Source organism: Saccopteryx leptura, chromosome 2 (assembly GCF_036850995.1).
Source record: "Saccopteryx leptura isolate mSacLep1 chromosome 2, mSacLep1_pri_phased_curated, whole genome shotgun sequence".
Lineage (NCBI taxonomy): Eukaryota > Metazoa > Chordata > Mammalia > Chiroptera > Emballonuridae > Saccopteryx > Saccopteryx leptura.
The window spans coordinates 336,059,782-336,074,540 of NC_089504.1; the positions used below are offsets into that span (position 1 = coordinate 336,059,782).

Sequence of the window (14,759 nt, forward strand, 5' to 3'; positions counted from 1 at the left end):
TGGAGTCCCAGCATTCATGTTACCATGGCTGGTCAGCTCCTTCCCAAATTTCTCCTAGGGGCAGGGGTGAGGACAGTCTCTCATTTCTTCCCTAGCTCTCTCTCCGCACTTGGGGTAGGTAGATGCTCCTTAAAGCTGAACAGGACTGACATGTCCACCTTCTGCCAGCATTAGGTCTGACCCCAGCCTACTGTGTAACTTTGGGTGAAAGGCTTGAGCTCTCTATTACTCACATGGAACTCCGTTCTTCTGAAGTGGAGACAAAGGGAAGCATGTGGGGGGCGAATCCTCTTCTAGCTTTCATGCTAACTCTTTTCTCACCTCTCAACCGAATTCTATGGTTCCAGGGAGGCCTGGCTTGTCCAGGACCTGGGTGTGGGGGAGTGGAAATGGATCTTGGGCTCACCTTGAAATAAGGAAAGTGCTCCGTCATAAAATTGTAGATCTCGCTGACAGGAAGGCTCCCAGTTTTACTGTTCTTAAGGGCCATGAAGATGAGGATGCTGAAGGCAGAGAAAACCCTGAGAGTTTTAACTCCTGACCAGGCCCTGAGTCTTCCCCTAAATCCCTCACCCCAGCTGGAGTAGTTGTGGAGAAATAACCTGCTGCAGAATTAATGGGTGAGAGGCTCTATGAGGCTGAAAGGAGACGGGATGAAAAAATGTTTATTGCCCTGGCCGGTTGGCTCAGCGGTAGAGCATCGCCCTGGCGTGTGGAAGTCCCGGGTTTGATCTCTGGCCAGGGCACACAGGAGAAGCACCCATCTGCTTCTCCACCCCTTCCCCTCTCCTTCCTCTCTATCTCTCTCTTCCCCTCCCACAGCCAAGGCTCTACTGGAGCAAAGTTGGCCCAGGTGCTGAGCATGGCTCCAAGGCCTCCACCTCAGACGCCAGAAAGGCTCCAGCTGCAACAGAGCAACGCCCCAGATGGGCAGAGCATCGCCCCCTGGTGGGCATGCCAGGTGGATCCCAGTCAGGTGCATGCAGGAGTCTGACTGCCTCCCTGCTTATAACTTTGGAAAAAAAAAAAGATTTATTTATGTAAGTCATGAATTACAGATATATGAGGGTCCTGTGGCATCCAAGAGACCTGGTTTGCAATCCTGGTTTAGTCAGTTTACTAGCTGTGTGACATTAAGTGAGTGCCTTAACCTCTCTGAACCTCAGTTTCCTCAGCTTTGAAGTAAAGAATGTAATAGCTACCTCAGAGTTGTGAGGATTAAGGATGATGCCTAGCACATAGAAGCACTCATTAAATGGAAGCTGTCATTACAATCAACCCTCAGCCAATTGCATAAATGTTGGATAGGAAGGGAAGAAATTAAGGTTTTTTGAGTCTCTACAATGTGCCAGGCATCTTCTCGCACTTAATCCTTCTAAAGGCCTGAATATTGCTGGTATCTTTCTTTCTTTCTTTCTTTCTTTCTTTCTTTCTTTCTTTCTTTCTTTCTTTCTTTCTTTCTTTCTTTCTTTCTTTTTTAACAAATAAACAGAGGCTCAGAGAGATTAAATAACATACCTGAGGTTTCACGGCTAGTAAATTCCAGAGCTGGGCTTGAACCCAGTTCTGCTGGACTCCAAGGCCCGCGTGTGCTCCTCTCTGTGCATCCTCCTGCCTCCCACAAACCCCTTCTCTGTGTTCTTGGCTGATGTTTATTTAAATTCCTTTTCTTTCCCCTGAGCTCACAATGGCTAGTGACCTGCCCCCACGTGGGGCCTGGCATCCAGGAAGTAGAGTGTCACCATGGGTTGAATGAAGGTCCCCAGATGGGCTGGGTGCTGCAGGCCGGACACTTAGAACCCTGGCCCCAGAGAAGGTGCACCAGATCTGACAGAGGCTGGACAACTGCGTCACATCTGCAGTCCTCGTCCCTTACTTATTTCCAGTAGAGTTTTGGGGTGGGGCTTTGGGAAACTCTCAGTCTTAGGCCCTGGGCCCCAGGAGGCTAGAACTTAGGATGCTTACTCCAGGGCACCAGATCTGCTGAGCTGAGCCACAGCCATGCCTTCTCAGGGTTAGACGAGCAGTCAGAGCTGATCTAGTCTATTCCCCTGCCCCCATGGAAAAAAAATTCCCTTCTCCAACATGTTCTGGAAGCCCACTGGCTATGACCCCCCCATTACCCTTATATCATAGGGATTCCATGCCTCAGTTTCCCCAAGGGTCCTTTCACCCCTCTTCATTCCACCCAGGAGTGCTAAGAGACATACCTGTAGGAGTAGATAGGTTTGGGGAAGAGAGGTTGGTGCCCATCAGTGCTGGCCTGGGGCGCAATCCGCTGGTATGGATAGTGTGGGGAGCCCAGGTAGGGTATAGGGTAGCTGCCGCCACCTGGTGAGTACTGTAGAGGTCAAAGAAGGCAGAGTGGTTGCCATGATAACCAGCCTTCCCAAGGAGGGGGCCCCTTCCCCCATTCATGTATATCCAGAGAGGGAGCTGAGTCTAGAGTCTTCTCTCTCTGGTCCCTAGGCCCCACCACTCATGTTCAGGGGCTTGAGGCAGAGCTACCTGAGGGGGCTGGCCCAGGGTCTGGACATCTGAGTGCCTGTGAGGAGACCCACACTCTAGAATTCAGGATCTCAGAGGCCTCAAAGCTCCCTTCCTCCAGCTCTTTCTTCTCAGGCCCTCTAGGTACTCTGGTGGCCACAGTGATGGGATAGGCACCTGGCTGGGCTAGCAGTATGAGGGGTAGTCCTAGCTTCTGCACCCTAATGGGTGGGCGCTCCAGGCCTCCCTTGCACCTCTTGGAGCAGCTGGGCCGGAAGTGGGATGTCCAGTCTGGGCGTTTGCTGGGCACTGCTACCTTTTATGAGTTTCAGTGGCTCTTTGAAAGGGCCGGTCATGGTAGTGGGCAGGTGGGGGTGGGAGGTGGTTTTACAGCAAAGGGAGTGGCTGTGGTGCCAGGGATGGTGTTTTATGGGGGTGATGGGGGGAGGGAGACTCTGACTCCCCCATCTCCTCCAAGCTGATGTGCTTTTTCCAGGTCACCTGAGAGGCACTTAGTGCCTGAGTCACCCTCTCTGCAGGCTCCATAAAGCCCTGGGTGCGGCCATCTTTTTGGAGGACAGGGTGCGGAATGCAGAGGGCATCAAAGCAGGGCTGGGCATGGTGAGGTCATTTAAGGTCTGGTAGCCCCTTAGCCCTGCTGTGGCTCAGTCCCTGACAGGCCAGGCTGCCTCAGGGACATCCCCTACTCTGGGTTGGACCATGAGCCTCAGGATGGCTTTGGCTATTCCAACTGGGCTCCTCGTGAGATGACCTCTCACGTGTCCCCTCTGCTTCCATCTATCTCTTTCTTTCTTCCCACAAAGCAAGCAGTCTGACTACCTCCCCCCGCTGCATGCCTGCCTCCCTGGCTGGGCCAAGATCAGTGCCAAAGCCAAAGGCTGGGAGTGGAACCTGCTCCACAGGCAGGGCCTGTCTCAGTGCCAGGCTGCAGGTGGATGGAGCTGGGCGCTGGGCAGCCACTTGCTCCGTCTTGCCCAGTGACTCCTGGGAGCTGCTTACCTGCTCTGGGGCTCTTTTCTTTCTTTCTCTTTTTAAAAACCTCCATCCCATGCCGGTGTGGGGCAATTACTTGGCATCCTGCATATCTAGGAGGAGCTGAAGCTGGGCAGTGAGGTGGGGAAGGGGGAAAGGGCTGAAGACAAGGGGACTTGGAGCCTCCAGGTGGGCAGGAAGGTCCCCTAACCCCACACCTCGTCCCACCCTGTCTACGCGAAAAGGAAGTTTGGGGCCAAGGCCACATAGCAAGATGGTGGCAGATCCAGAAGGCAGTTCGTTGTTCCCTGCCCTGCTTGGCCTTGTGTGCCACCCCATACATTCCTTTCCTCTCTGCCTCTGTCTTTGTCTGGTTCTCCTCCTCCCTCCCTTTTTGGTTCACTTCTGGGCCCTGCCTCGTTCTCGGCCCCATTCTCTTTTCTGAGATCTCTTAGTTCCTGGGTAGATCTCAGAAAACCCCACCCAAACCTAGAGAAGGGCAATGGCTCCCTTCCTTATGAACTGCTGTCCCCCACCCCAGTTGGCCCGGCCTGAGGGTTCAGGCCCTGCTACCCTTACCTGCCCACCCAGGTGTATACACATCCATATAATATCCTTTGACTTTAGGGAAGCATGTCCAGTTGTCCCAAACCCACCTGATGGAAGGGAGGCTGGGAGGGACAATACATGTGCTGCAAGGGGGGCTGGAAACAGTACATGCCAGGACCACTCTCCAGCGCTGGGGGCTTGACCTTGACTTCTGACCCCTGCTGGGAGAAAAAGGAAGAGATGACAAGGCTAGGTCTTACCTTTCTTCTTTCCTCCCTTCTATGTCTCAAACCTTCCACAAAAACAACACCTACTTTGCCTTCTACGAAGCATGTTCATGGAGAACAGAGAAGGGCAGGGATTTTTCTGAGGGAACTTAGCAAGTTAGTGGTGGAGCTGGGGCTGGAACCCACAGTGCTCCCTCCTCTCCCTTCACTGCAGGTGAGAGGCAGAGGCTGGGCTGTCCAGAGAAGCGGGGGAAGTTACCAGTGGTTTCGCTGAGGTTGGGGTAAGGCCAAACATCACCCTGGAATGGCACAAGGGTGCAGTGCTTGACCCAACTCTCCAAGCCATGCCCAGGGCCTGCTTGCTGGTTCATAACCCACAGCCTCTCAGAACAAGTCTGCAAAAGACACCATGGAAAAGGCCACAGCTCCAGATTCCCACTGCAGAGCCATGGTGAGCGGAGCACAGGGAGTAACCAGAAAAGTTGGTCTAGCTAGGGTCCCTAGGTCCTGCCACTTCCTCTTTTGCAAAGCCCAAGGCATCTCCGGCAGGCTCCTTGGAGGGAGCTGGTGAGTCCTCTCTCTGTTCTATTTCCCTCTACCATCCCCCATTCAGAGCCTTTGCTCCCTGCTCCAGGGAGTCTGCCCCCTTGCTGGTCTGCATGAGCCTATGGCATTCTCTCAAACTGGCACGCAGAGCCTGTAGCTCCTGCTGCTGGTGGTGGCCAGACTGGCTTCCCATGAACTGTGAGCTCCACACAGAGTCCTCAGGGCCTAGCACAGAGCTCTGTGCTGAGTAGGGCCTGGAAAGATGAACGCAGCTAGGTTGGAAGATGAACAAGGCTTGGAGGAGGTAAACCACTCTTCCTAGGATTATGAGGGTACTTGGGAACCAGCATCTGGCCCAGAGGGTCAAATCAGCTGTGAGCTCTTTCTGGGTGTGCCCTGGGGTTACTGATGTGTAGATAGCCATAATCACAGAATCTCAGGCCTGGAAGGGCCAAGAAGAGTGTCCTACCCCTTCATTTGGCAGATGATGAAGCTAAGCCCATGAAGTGGAAGTGATGTGCCCAGGTCACCTAGAGAGTCAACCAGCTGGCTGTGGGGCTCTGGGCCTGAGTTCTTTTCCACTGTACAGGGGGTAAGGGTGTGGGCTCAAGTCTTAGCCTCACCTCTTACAGGCCACCCTTGGCCTCTATGGAGCCTCAGTCTCCCCATCTGCCAAATGGAGATAGTGGGAACTCTTTAGAGGGTAGTCATGAGGATTAAATGGGGCATTGAAAGAAATCACCTGGCCAAGTGACCAGGGGCTGGCATTGAGTGGATGCTGGGTGGGGGGCAGCATTTGATATGATGGTGCCCTCGCTGTGAGCTGCTGCCATGTTCTAGGCCTGAGGAGAAACCATCAAAGGGCCCCAGAACCAGATCAAGGTCCTGACTTGGCCACACCTGGAAGGTGCCCAACCCCTCTCTCTATCTTCTAAGCCTGGGAAACAGGCTTTTGCTGGGGATGGCCTGTTTAAAAGCAAGAGATGAGGAGAGCTAGCGGGCACCAACAGTAGGCATAGCCCAGGCTGAGCTGCTCAGTGCCCACCCCTGAGGGACCTCCAAAGCTGGGAGCAGGGGCAAAGCTCATCATAGCTTTGTCCTTCCCAAGGAAACAGGCCTATGAGGCAAACACTTTTGAGCATTCTTCTCAAATAAGACCTTGACTTGCCTAATCACACAGCTGGTGGACGTGGCTGTAGAAGGACGTGTTAACTTTCCAAAGTACTTTCAAGGTATTTCTACAAATATACTCAGGCCCCACTCTGGGCAAAGAATGGGGCCAGCCCTGGCTGGTTAGCTCAGTTGGTTACAGAGCATCATCCCAATACATCAAGGTTGTGAGTTTGATCCCCAGTCAGGGCATGTACAGGAATAGATTGATGTTTCTGTCTGTCTCTCTCTTTGTCCCTTTCTCTCTCTCAAAAATCAATCAATCCATCAGAAGTATCTTTATTTTTTTAGAAAATTAAATTTAACAGGGTGACAAAGGAAACATCTTTTGAGAAGACTTAGGCATGTGAATGCTGGAGAGGGGATACTATGTCCATAGCTCCTCCTTAAACCCTTTCTCTTAGCCTCTGGAATGTGTTTTTCTTCTCACATTTGCATATGGGCGTATAGGTCTGGCTGGGGATTCTTGACACTTAAACAAACAGAGAAAAGTCACACACTGGAATCCTGACTCCGGAGCCACTGCGAAGCTGCCAGCTTCCTTAGCCTGACCTGTCTACCCCACCTTGTCCCCTCCATGTCAGGCCAGGCCAGCCAGCCCCTCCCCAGCTGACCTGGAGACCCAAAATGAAGTCCAGAGACCTCCTGTCTCTGAGCTTGTATCAACACACTGAAGGTGAACGGAAAGGTCTGGAAAAGAATGGTGGGGAGTTGGATCTCAAAGACTCATCTGGGCTGCTGGGAGCTGGCACAGAGGGGAGGTGAGATACCCACTGACCACTAATACTTACCAGGGCTTGGGGGCTCTGCTCCTGGCTGGAGTAGGGGAGCCCATTGCACCAGGCCTCTGCCGAGAAGCCGGGCAGGAAGACCTCGGCCTCCCCCACATCCACGGGGATCTCCTCGAAGGCCTCCAGCGCCCCTGGGCTCTTAAAGGAGTGTCCTTCGAGAGCCAGGGCAGTCTGGGCCTCTGGGAAGACATCCTCCTGGAAATGTCGCTTGTATGGGTGGAAAGGCACGTGGCTGCCCTTGAGGAAGTTCCCAGGGCTGCTTGCTGGGCCCTCTTCAAAGCTGAAGCCAGGGTACTTGTCTGATGGTGAGAGCCGGAAAGGGCCTGGGGCAGGGCCAGCTGGGCAGTGGACTTGCTCAGGGCCTGGCGATGCGACACCAGGGCTGTGTGGGGGCAGTGAGGGTGCCCTCTCCAGAGGGCCGTCAGGCACAAATGATGAGCAGCTGAAGCCGGCATGCTTCTGGGTGGACAGAGGGTAGAGACCTGAGAGTGCAGGCTGGACCAGGGTCCTACTCTGTACTAGGGTGAAGGGGTCTGGGGCTGAGCTCTGGGGTGCCCTCAAATGATGGGAGAGACCTAGCCCGCCCTTGGGAGCCCCAATCTGATGAAGGTACACTGCTCTTAAACCTGGGGTCCCCCCCCAGTAAATGGATGTATGCTCTTGTCCTGGGAAAGCCCCAGACATAACTGAATACTTTTGGATCTTGGAGTCACTGGGTTCTTGTTTGCTGGGTAATGGGGACAAGATAGACCTGAAGGAGGTCCCTGGAGGGTAGGGGTGACCGTTTACCTGTTTCTCATGCAGCCCTCGGGCCTTGGCCTCAGCCCAGGCCTAGGTGCCAGGTACTTACGCTCTGTGGGGCAGGGGAGCCTGGGAGACCCGGTGCCTGCATGAGGTCCCCTTGGGGCTCGCCCTCCAGTCTAGTGGGGCCTGGCAGTGTGACGTCAGACTGTGGCGGGAGTAGCGACACCATCACCCAGTCCTGGCCTCGAAGAAAGCCGGCTGCGATGAGAATGAGAACCAGCGTCCAGGGGTGACCAGTCTCAAGTCCACCACCTCCATTCCTTCCCCATCCCTGGGCTGGGACACACACACACACACACACGCACGCACGCACGCACGCACACACACACACACACACACGCACCGGCTGCGGTGAGAATGAGGACCAGCGTCCAGGGGTGACCAGTCCCAAGTCCACCACCTCCATTCCTTCCCCATCCCTGGACTGGGACACACACACACACACACACACACACACACACACACACACACACACACGACAGGGAGGCAGAGAGAAATGAACCAGTTAGGGAACTCCCAACCCTCCTGCCTCCCAAAGAGGGAATGCTTTGTGGCTCTAGACTTTGCAGCTGCAGAGTAATGAACTAGTAGTGGTTCCAGGGGAGACCCTGCCTCCGCTCTTTGCGCTCTGTCTCCTGTCTCCACAATGAAGGACTGAGCTAGGTGATCGTGGCAAGCAGTCTCTGTGCAGTGGCTGAGCAAGTGGGTGGTCCCAAGAGGAAGGGAAGCTGAAGAAGGAAGGGAGTGGGCCAGGCATCCGCCTGGGGTGGGAGGGACCCTCCTACTGCAGGTACCAGCCCTCAGTAGAGGCCAGGCCTGTGGTGCCACCCTTGGGCACCTTGGCATGGCTGGCATGACCAGTGTAAACTGGGGACTTGAGGGGACCTGATTGCTGGTGGCCCTATGAGCCTGGCATGGCACAGGGGATGCTATCACTGGTCCACTGTGGAATGTCTGGCATATGCTGATTTCTTCTTATGTCCTCCAAACTTTGTGCGGGCCACTGCCCTTTCTGAGTTATTGTTTCACCATTTAAAAAACAAGGGGCTTAGTCTCCACGATCTATGAGGGCTCTTTCTGCTTAGGCCTTCTAGAATTGTAGGAGAACTCTGTCCTCAGTACAGCTGTGTGGTTGAGGACTCAGCTCAAAGCCAGCTATGGCCTTTCCTTGCTGGCTGGGCCAGCAAAACTCTCTGAACCTCAGTATCATCTTCATCAAAGCAGGGAGAGAGCTAGGGCCTCCCTTGTGGCCAAGCGGTGTCAAATGAAATCACGCATATCAAGTAGTTAGCGCAGTGCTTAGCACCTAGTAAGTGCTCAGTAAATGCCAGCTCTTATTGCTAATATCCTTATGAGTATGGCTCTTCCTATCATTATCACTCAGTTCTCTGCCTTCCTTCTCCGCAACTGCAAAGGGCAGTTCTCTTGAATTTAGTGCTCTTTACTCAAATGGCTTCTGATAAAGACTACCTTTTACTGAATGCCTGCTCTGGGCTTCCCACTGTGTAAATGATTTGGCGAATTTTCTCATTGGTTTGTTAGAACACCTGTGAGGAAAGTACTTTGTTAATCCTACTTTTCAGATGAAGAAACTGAGGCTCAGAGGGGTTATGTGACTTGCCCAAGTCATACAGCTAAGCCTTGATAGCATCAGGGTTCAAACCCTAATCCGTCTGACTCTGGAGGCTGCACTTATCTGGTAGTTTCTTCATTTGGTGGGGTTCAGAGTGGGGGTGGGATAAGCTGGGGGGCACAAGAGAAGCATGAGGTTCACACTTATCCCTTCTACCCAAGACCCACTCAAGCAGAGCAGGATAACTGCGTTTTCCAAGCCACACTCTTCTAGGAGCTCTGGGAAGGAGGGATGGCTTTGGTGACTCCATGGTGCCCTGACTGGGATTTACACATCTTTGCTAAATAAACTATCTCCTTTGTTTGACAGAGGGTTAATAGGTACAAGGAAGGGGAGGCATTTGCCCAAAGTCCCTCAGGGATCAGTGGTGGAGGGGGTTGGTAACTGGGGTCTGGGTGGGGGCCCGGTGGGAGACTCTCCCGCCCCTTCAAGAGTCTCCACCGCCCCTTCTCCTGTTCAGGCGCCCCCTCACTCGGCAATGCTAAATGTGGCGTGACCGGGGAAGCGCCGAGCTGGCCGTAACTGGACACCACAATGGAGCAGGCATGGGGCCCAAGGTGCAGGGCAGCCTATCTCTGGCTCCGCATGACCGCCTGGCCTGGCCCCCCCTCCCTGAACAGATCCTGGACAGCTGGGGCCTGCCTGTCACACCTGGCCCTGGCCCAGAGTTGCTTTCCCAAGGCGTTCTCCAGCACTTGCAGAGGCAAGGCCGGGGCCCTTCCCCCCACAGGTCTCAGGATTGGAACCCCTGGGGTAGTGCCCCTCTCCAGAGACAGAATAAAATGTGATGAAGGGCAAGGGTTTAAGATTCCAGCTGACTTGAGTTTGAATCCCAGCTGCTTCACTTCCTGGCTGGGTGATTTTGAACTGACTGTGTAACTCTCTCAATCTTTCTTTGCTCCTCTGATAAATGGGGATTATGAACCCACTTAAAGAAGATTAAGTGAGAAAATGTGTATGAGGTGCCCAGCACATAGAAAATACTTAAGGACACATGTCGCACATCTGGCCTCCTTGGCCAAATGTGGCTGTGGTTTGACCCCAGACTCTATTGTCCCTGATGGTCTCGCTGCTTCCGGCCCGATAGGCCTGGGGAAATTGGCTAAAGGCCCCATTCCCCGGTGGCAGCTGCACTTGCTAGTCCTGCTCTGTCTGCCTGGCCTTTGCTCAGCCTGGCCTCAGACCTCAGCTCTGCTCCTCAAAACCTGAGGAGGCCTCTCTGAGCCCCAGGGTGGGCTGCACCTCCTGCTGAGGGTCTGGCCTTCCTCGAGGTGCCCCTGCAGCATCTGCCTCACGTCCATCCTTGCATCTGTCCCTCAGCTCTATGGCTGAGTTCCTGCATGTCAGAGGCCTTAACCAAAGGCTCCAGTTCACAGTCCTGACTTTCATACCCTGGCTCAGCCTAACCACCACCGCACCTCCTCCAAGCCCCTGGGGGCAGGAGTACAGCCAGGGAGGCTATGCAGAGTTTGGAGGACCATCCCTTGATTTGCTCTGAGGATGCAGTAGTCCCTGAATGGTCCTCAGTGCCAGGTTTACACTTGGGAAGGTTTTATATATAAATAATGACTCCTGATTCGGGGACCAATGCACCCCTTGGTTGCCTCTAAGCCAAAGCTCTATTTTGCAAATGAGGAGAGAAGGCCCAAAGAAGAGGTTAAGGGACTTGCCTAAGATCACCTAGTCCCGGGGAGAGAGAGGGTCCTTTACCAACTGCAGTCCAAAGAACCCTCCTGCCTCAGGAGTGGGCCAAGGGGCTTTGATGGCATATGTGGGGGGTTACTGACCAGCATAGGAAAGGGCTCACTGTGTGAGGAAGGATGAGGCCTCCTTGGCTCCTGACCCCAACCTGGAGTAGCCGTTGGAGCTCCTGAAGTTAGATAATCCAGTTCAGAAACTCTAGAGTCAGGATTGGATTTGAATCCCTGTAACTATGGGACTTTGTGTGGACAAGTTGCTTAACTTCCTTCCCTGGGCCTCAGTTTCCTCATTTGTAAAATAGTGCTAATAATACATACCTCTCTGGAGGCTTAGATGAAATATTGCTTGTAAATAGCTTAATGTATAGTATGTACTCAATAAATGATAGCTATTATTAATAATTAACAGTGGGACAGAGTTAATTTAAAGCATGAGCTCTAGGGGTGGGGGCAGGTGGAGCAGAGGAAATTCCTCTTTCTGCCTCCCACTTCCATCTCCCAGACATCCTCCTACCCCATTTGCAGAAACTAAACTTCCCTCTTTTTGATTATCTGGCGTCCAAAATTACTTCAGTCATTCCCCTGAAGTGGAATGGTTGTAGAAACTCCCAAGGATTGGAGTAAGAAGGAGGGAAAGGAGGTAGTGGCTGATGCTTTGGAAGGCTCAGGAGGCCCCAGCATCCCAGGGCTGGCATCTGCATTCAAAAGGAATCCCCTTACTGATGGCTAACCTTTATCCCACCTGCCTCAGTTTCAGGAGGCACAGTGGGATGTGCGTGTGCCAATACCAGCAAACCAGTGCGGGAGGTCCAGACAGCTCTCCTCCTTTCTCAGATCCCGGGAGCTACCCCAGATGGCATTGACCGTCCTGCACTTTGGGGTGCGTACCCACAACTCACAGCTTCTCCCTTCCTGGGCTGGAGGCAGGCCAGGGCTCTCAATGTGCCCTGGGGTCCCTTCGACTATAAAGATAATCTTCATCACAGCTCCACATCTATAAAGCACTCTGCAGTTTACAAAGCACTTTCGTATTTATCATCTTATTTCATCTGCCCTTTGCCCCAGAGGGGATGAGCAGGTGAGAACCAACTCTGTCCGTCTCTTCCCAACTCCACTTTCAGTGAAATCAGCCCAAATCTGCTATGGTGGGACTATTTTCCTACAGAAATTGGCAAATACTACGAATTATAAATCAGAGCCCTGTTTTTGGAGAGCTGGTTGGTGAACCTTTATCCTGATGAGGAAGCAAGGTCATTAACCCCACTTTTCAGGGGAGGCCTAGAGAGAAGTGACAACCCCAGGACCACGTAGCTAAAAGGAAAACCACCTGTACTGATTCTCAGGCCTTGAGAACCCCAACCACATCCCCAAACACACACACTTCAGGGGTACAACCTTGGCAAAACATTAGCTGAATACTATTTCATTTCAGTATTTGGGCATTCTGTCTACCCTCTGCCTCTGAACTTCTCCTTCCATGACCCTTGGGAGAGTGAAGGGAGGTGGGGAGAGGGTAGAAGAAGCAGACTCCATCTTCCCTGGAGTCAGAAGAAAGAAAGAAATGGCCCTCTAACCTGAGTAGGGAGCATGGCAGGTAAGACATTCCCCAGAAAACATGGCATCAGGATCAGCAACAATCCTTATCAAATCCCTGTCTGTGCCCATCTCACAAACAGCCAGACCTGTGCCCCTCGACCCAACACATTGTCCCAGGACACCTGGTTTACTGGTTGTGTGACCTTAGGCAAATCATTCCTTCTTTCTATGTTCAGTTTACTCATAAGTAAAATGAGGCATCGGAATTATTTGCATTTAAAGACGTTGAAGCTGGTCTGATGGATGTGTCTACGGTCCACAGAGCTGTCAGCTGGGCCCTCACCCAACTCTGCCTTCAGGAGGGACCTCCCTGAGGAAATCCTCAAGGGGTCAAAGAACATTATATCCCAAAAGGGAGTTATTGTATTAGCATCCTCATTTTATAGATGAGGAATCTGAGGCTCAGAGAGGTTAACCAGACTTGCACAAGTTCACAGAGCTAGTAGTAATTTATGCTCCCCCAGATTCAGACACAGGCCTCAAAGCCAGTGTGCTCAACCACTACCCTACAGGGCCCCACCTCGGGAACACCTCGGCTTCCTTGCTCACAGCTGGAAGCCAGAGTGGCAGGTGGGGGGCAAGGTTGGAGATTTCCTTGGGAAGGTCTGTCCCTGTATCCCCTGTGGGCAGCTGAGTCACAGGGAACATGGAGGGCCCTTACTGGGCTCTCCACACTCCCTTCCACCTGGGCTGCATCCTACCCGGGGTGCCTCCTACCTGCCCTTTATGAGTGAGGTGGAGACAGTGCAGTTCCGCCTTAATGGTTTCTGTTGCTGGCTGCGGCAGCATGTTTTACAAGGGGTGGGGCCCATGCCCAGCGCTGCCTGTGGCCTCACCTGGGGCTCCGCCCACCTGGCTGCTGGGAGGAGTCCCCTGGAGCAGCTTGGTAATTACCTAGAGGGGGATGGCAGGGAAGGGCCTGGGGGCCCTCTCCTGAGGCTTGGGCACCCCTGGATACTTGGAATCTGAGGGTGCCAAGAAGGAGTAGGTTTCTAACTCTTCTCTCATCAAGATTGGGCTTTCTGAGGCTAAAATTCTGGCCCTTCTGGTTCTTGACCCTGCCTGGGTTTTAGGAAATGGGTCAGCTACTCCTGTCCTGAGATCTGATGAAAGTGCTTTGAGAAGCAGGGACAGACAGACAGACAGGAGTGAATTGGAGAAGAAGAGCAGAGGATGAAAAGCAACTTTGCCCTCCATGTAATACTTGCCTCAAATATGAGCTGCTAACACCTGCGGCTGAGTCATTCCTGTCCCCCAAACCAGGGCTCTCCCAAATCCATTCAGTCAATCTCCTGTCTCCGGAAAGAGGCTGGTTCAAGAGCATCACTCCAGTATGCTCATCCTGAAAAAACACCTGAGCTATCTTCCCTGCCCAGGGCTGACTTGGAAGTTCTTCCAGATATCTAACCTTAATCTCCTGTATAATCTTAGTCTTCTTGCCTTATCCTTCCTGCATTTACCCAGGGACCCTCCAGAGGCTAGGAAATGCCAGTCTTGCTTTGGATGCCTGACCCCAACAGCTTCCTGTTCTCTCACTCTTCTTTGCCTAGCATCCCTTCCTCTCTACCAGCCCTGACCACTGACCACCTCTGGCAGCTTTTCCTCTCCAGCCCATTCCCAGCCCCTGCCACCCAGCCTTCGTCCCAATGAAGCCTAATCTAAGCACTCACAGTGGGCTCTGGGCCATGGCCACCATCACGGCTTCAGGGAGTCATCAGGCCAGCAACACCCCAGGAGCCTCCATCGAGGCATAAATACTCCCACATGCTTGGACCAGCCCCCTGCCTGAGGGCTGGGGTGGGGCTGCTTCCCCAGGCCAGGCAGGCAGGTCACATGCCCCATAAATGCCACAGGACTACAGGTCCTTCCCAGCAGCCCTAGGGAGACCAATTGGGGCCTGACTTCTCTGGATGGAAGGACGATGGGGGGTGTGTGTGGATGGATGGATGGATGGATGAATGGATGGATGGATTGATGGGTGAATGGAAGGATGGATGGATGGAATTGACAGATCAGTGGATGGAGGATACAGATTAATGGGTAGACAAATAATTGGATGGAAAGATGGACATATGCATAGATGGACAGACAGATGAGTAAACAAACAGTGGGACAGATGATGGGAGTCGTTATTTGGTAGATAGATGGAAAGGAAGGGATGCTTGGTTTCAAAGAAACAAAAAAAATGCTACCCCTCACCTGACCTGTGGTGGCACAGTGGATAAAGCGTCAACCTGGAAATGCTGAGGTTGCCGGCCCGAAA

The 14,759-nt window shown here is 53.1% G+C and overlaps 1 protein-coding gene across 7 annotated transcripts in view; it reads right to left on the reverse strand.

Annotated features, from left to right (window-relative positions):
- The window catches only part of FOXN1 (forkhead box N1), a 28,910-nt gene that overhangs the window by 7,358 nt on the left and 6,793 nt on the right, over positions 1-14,759 (reverse strand). For 2 of the 7 annotated variants that reach the window (XM_066363706.1, XM_066363707.1), the window contains exons 2-6: positions 7,614-7,765; positions 6,764-7,222; positions 4,137-4,250; positions 2,211-2,341; positions 407-503 (exon numbers count right to left, since the gene is read on the reverse strand). In XM_066363706.1, coding sequence (XP_066219803.1) covers positions 407-503; positions 2,211-2,341; positions 4,137-4,250; positions 6,764-7,222; positions 7,614-7,736 — 924 coding nt within the window. In that variant the 5' untranslated portion in view covers positions 7,737-7,765. Of the gene's footprint in view, positions 1-406; positions 504-2,210; positions 2,342-4,136; positions 4,251-6,763; positions 7,223-7,613; positions 7,766-14,166; positions 14,182-14,759 lie in introns of those variants that run through there. The other 5 variants (XM_066363713.1, XM_066363708.1, XM_066363711.1 and 2 more) reach the window with 5 other exon arrangements.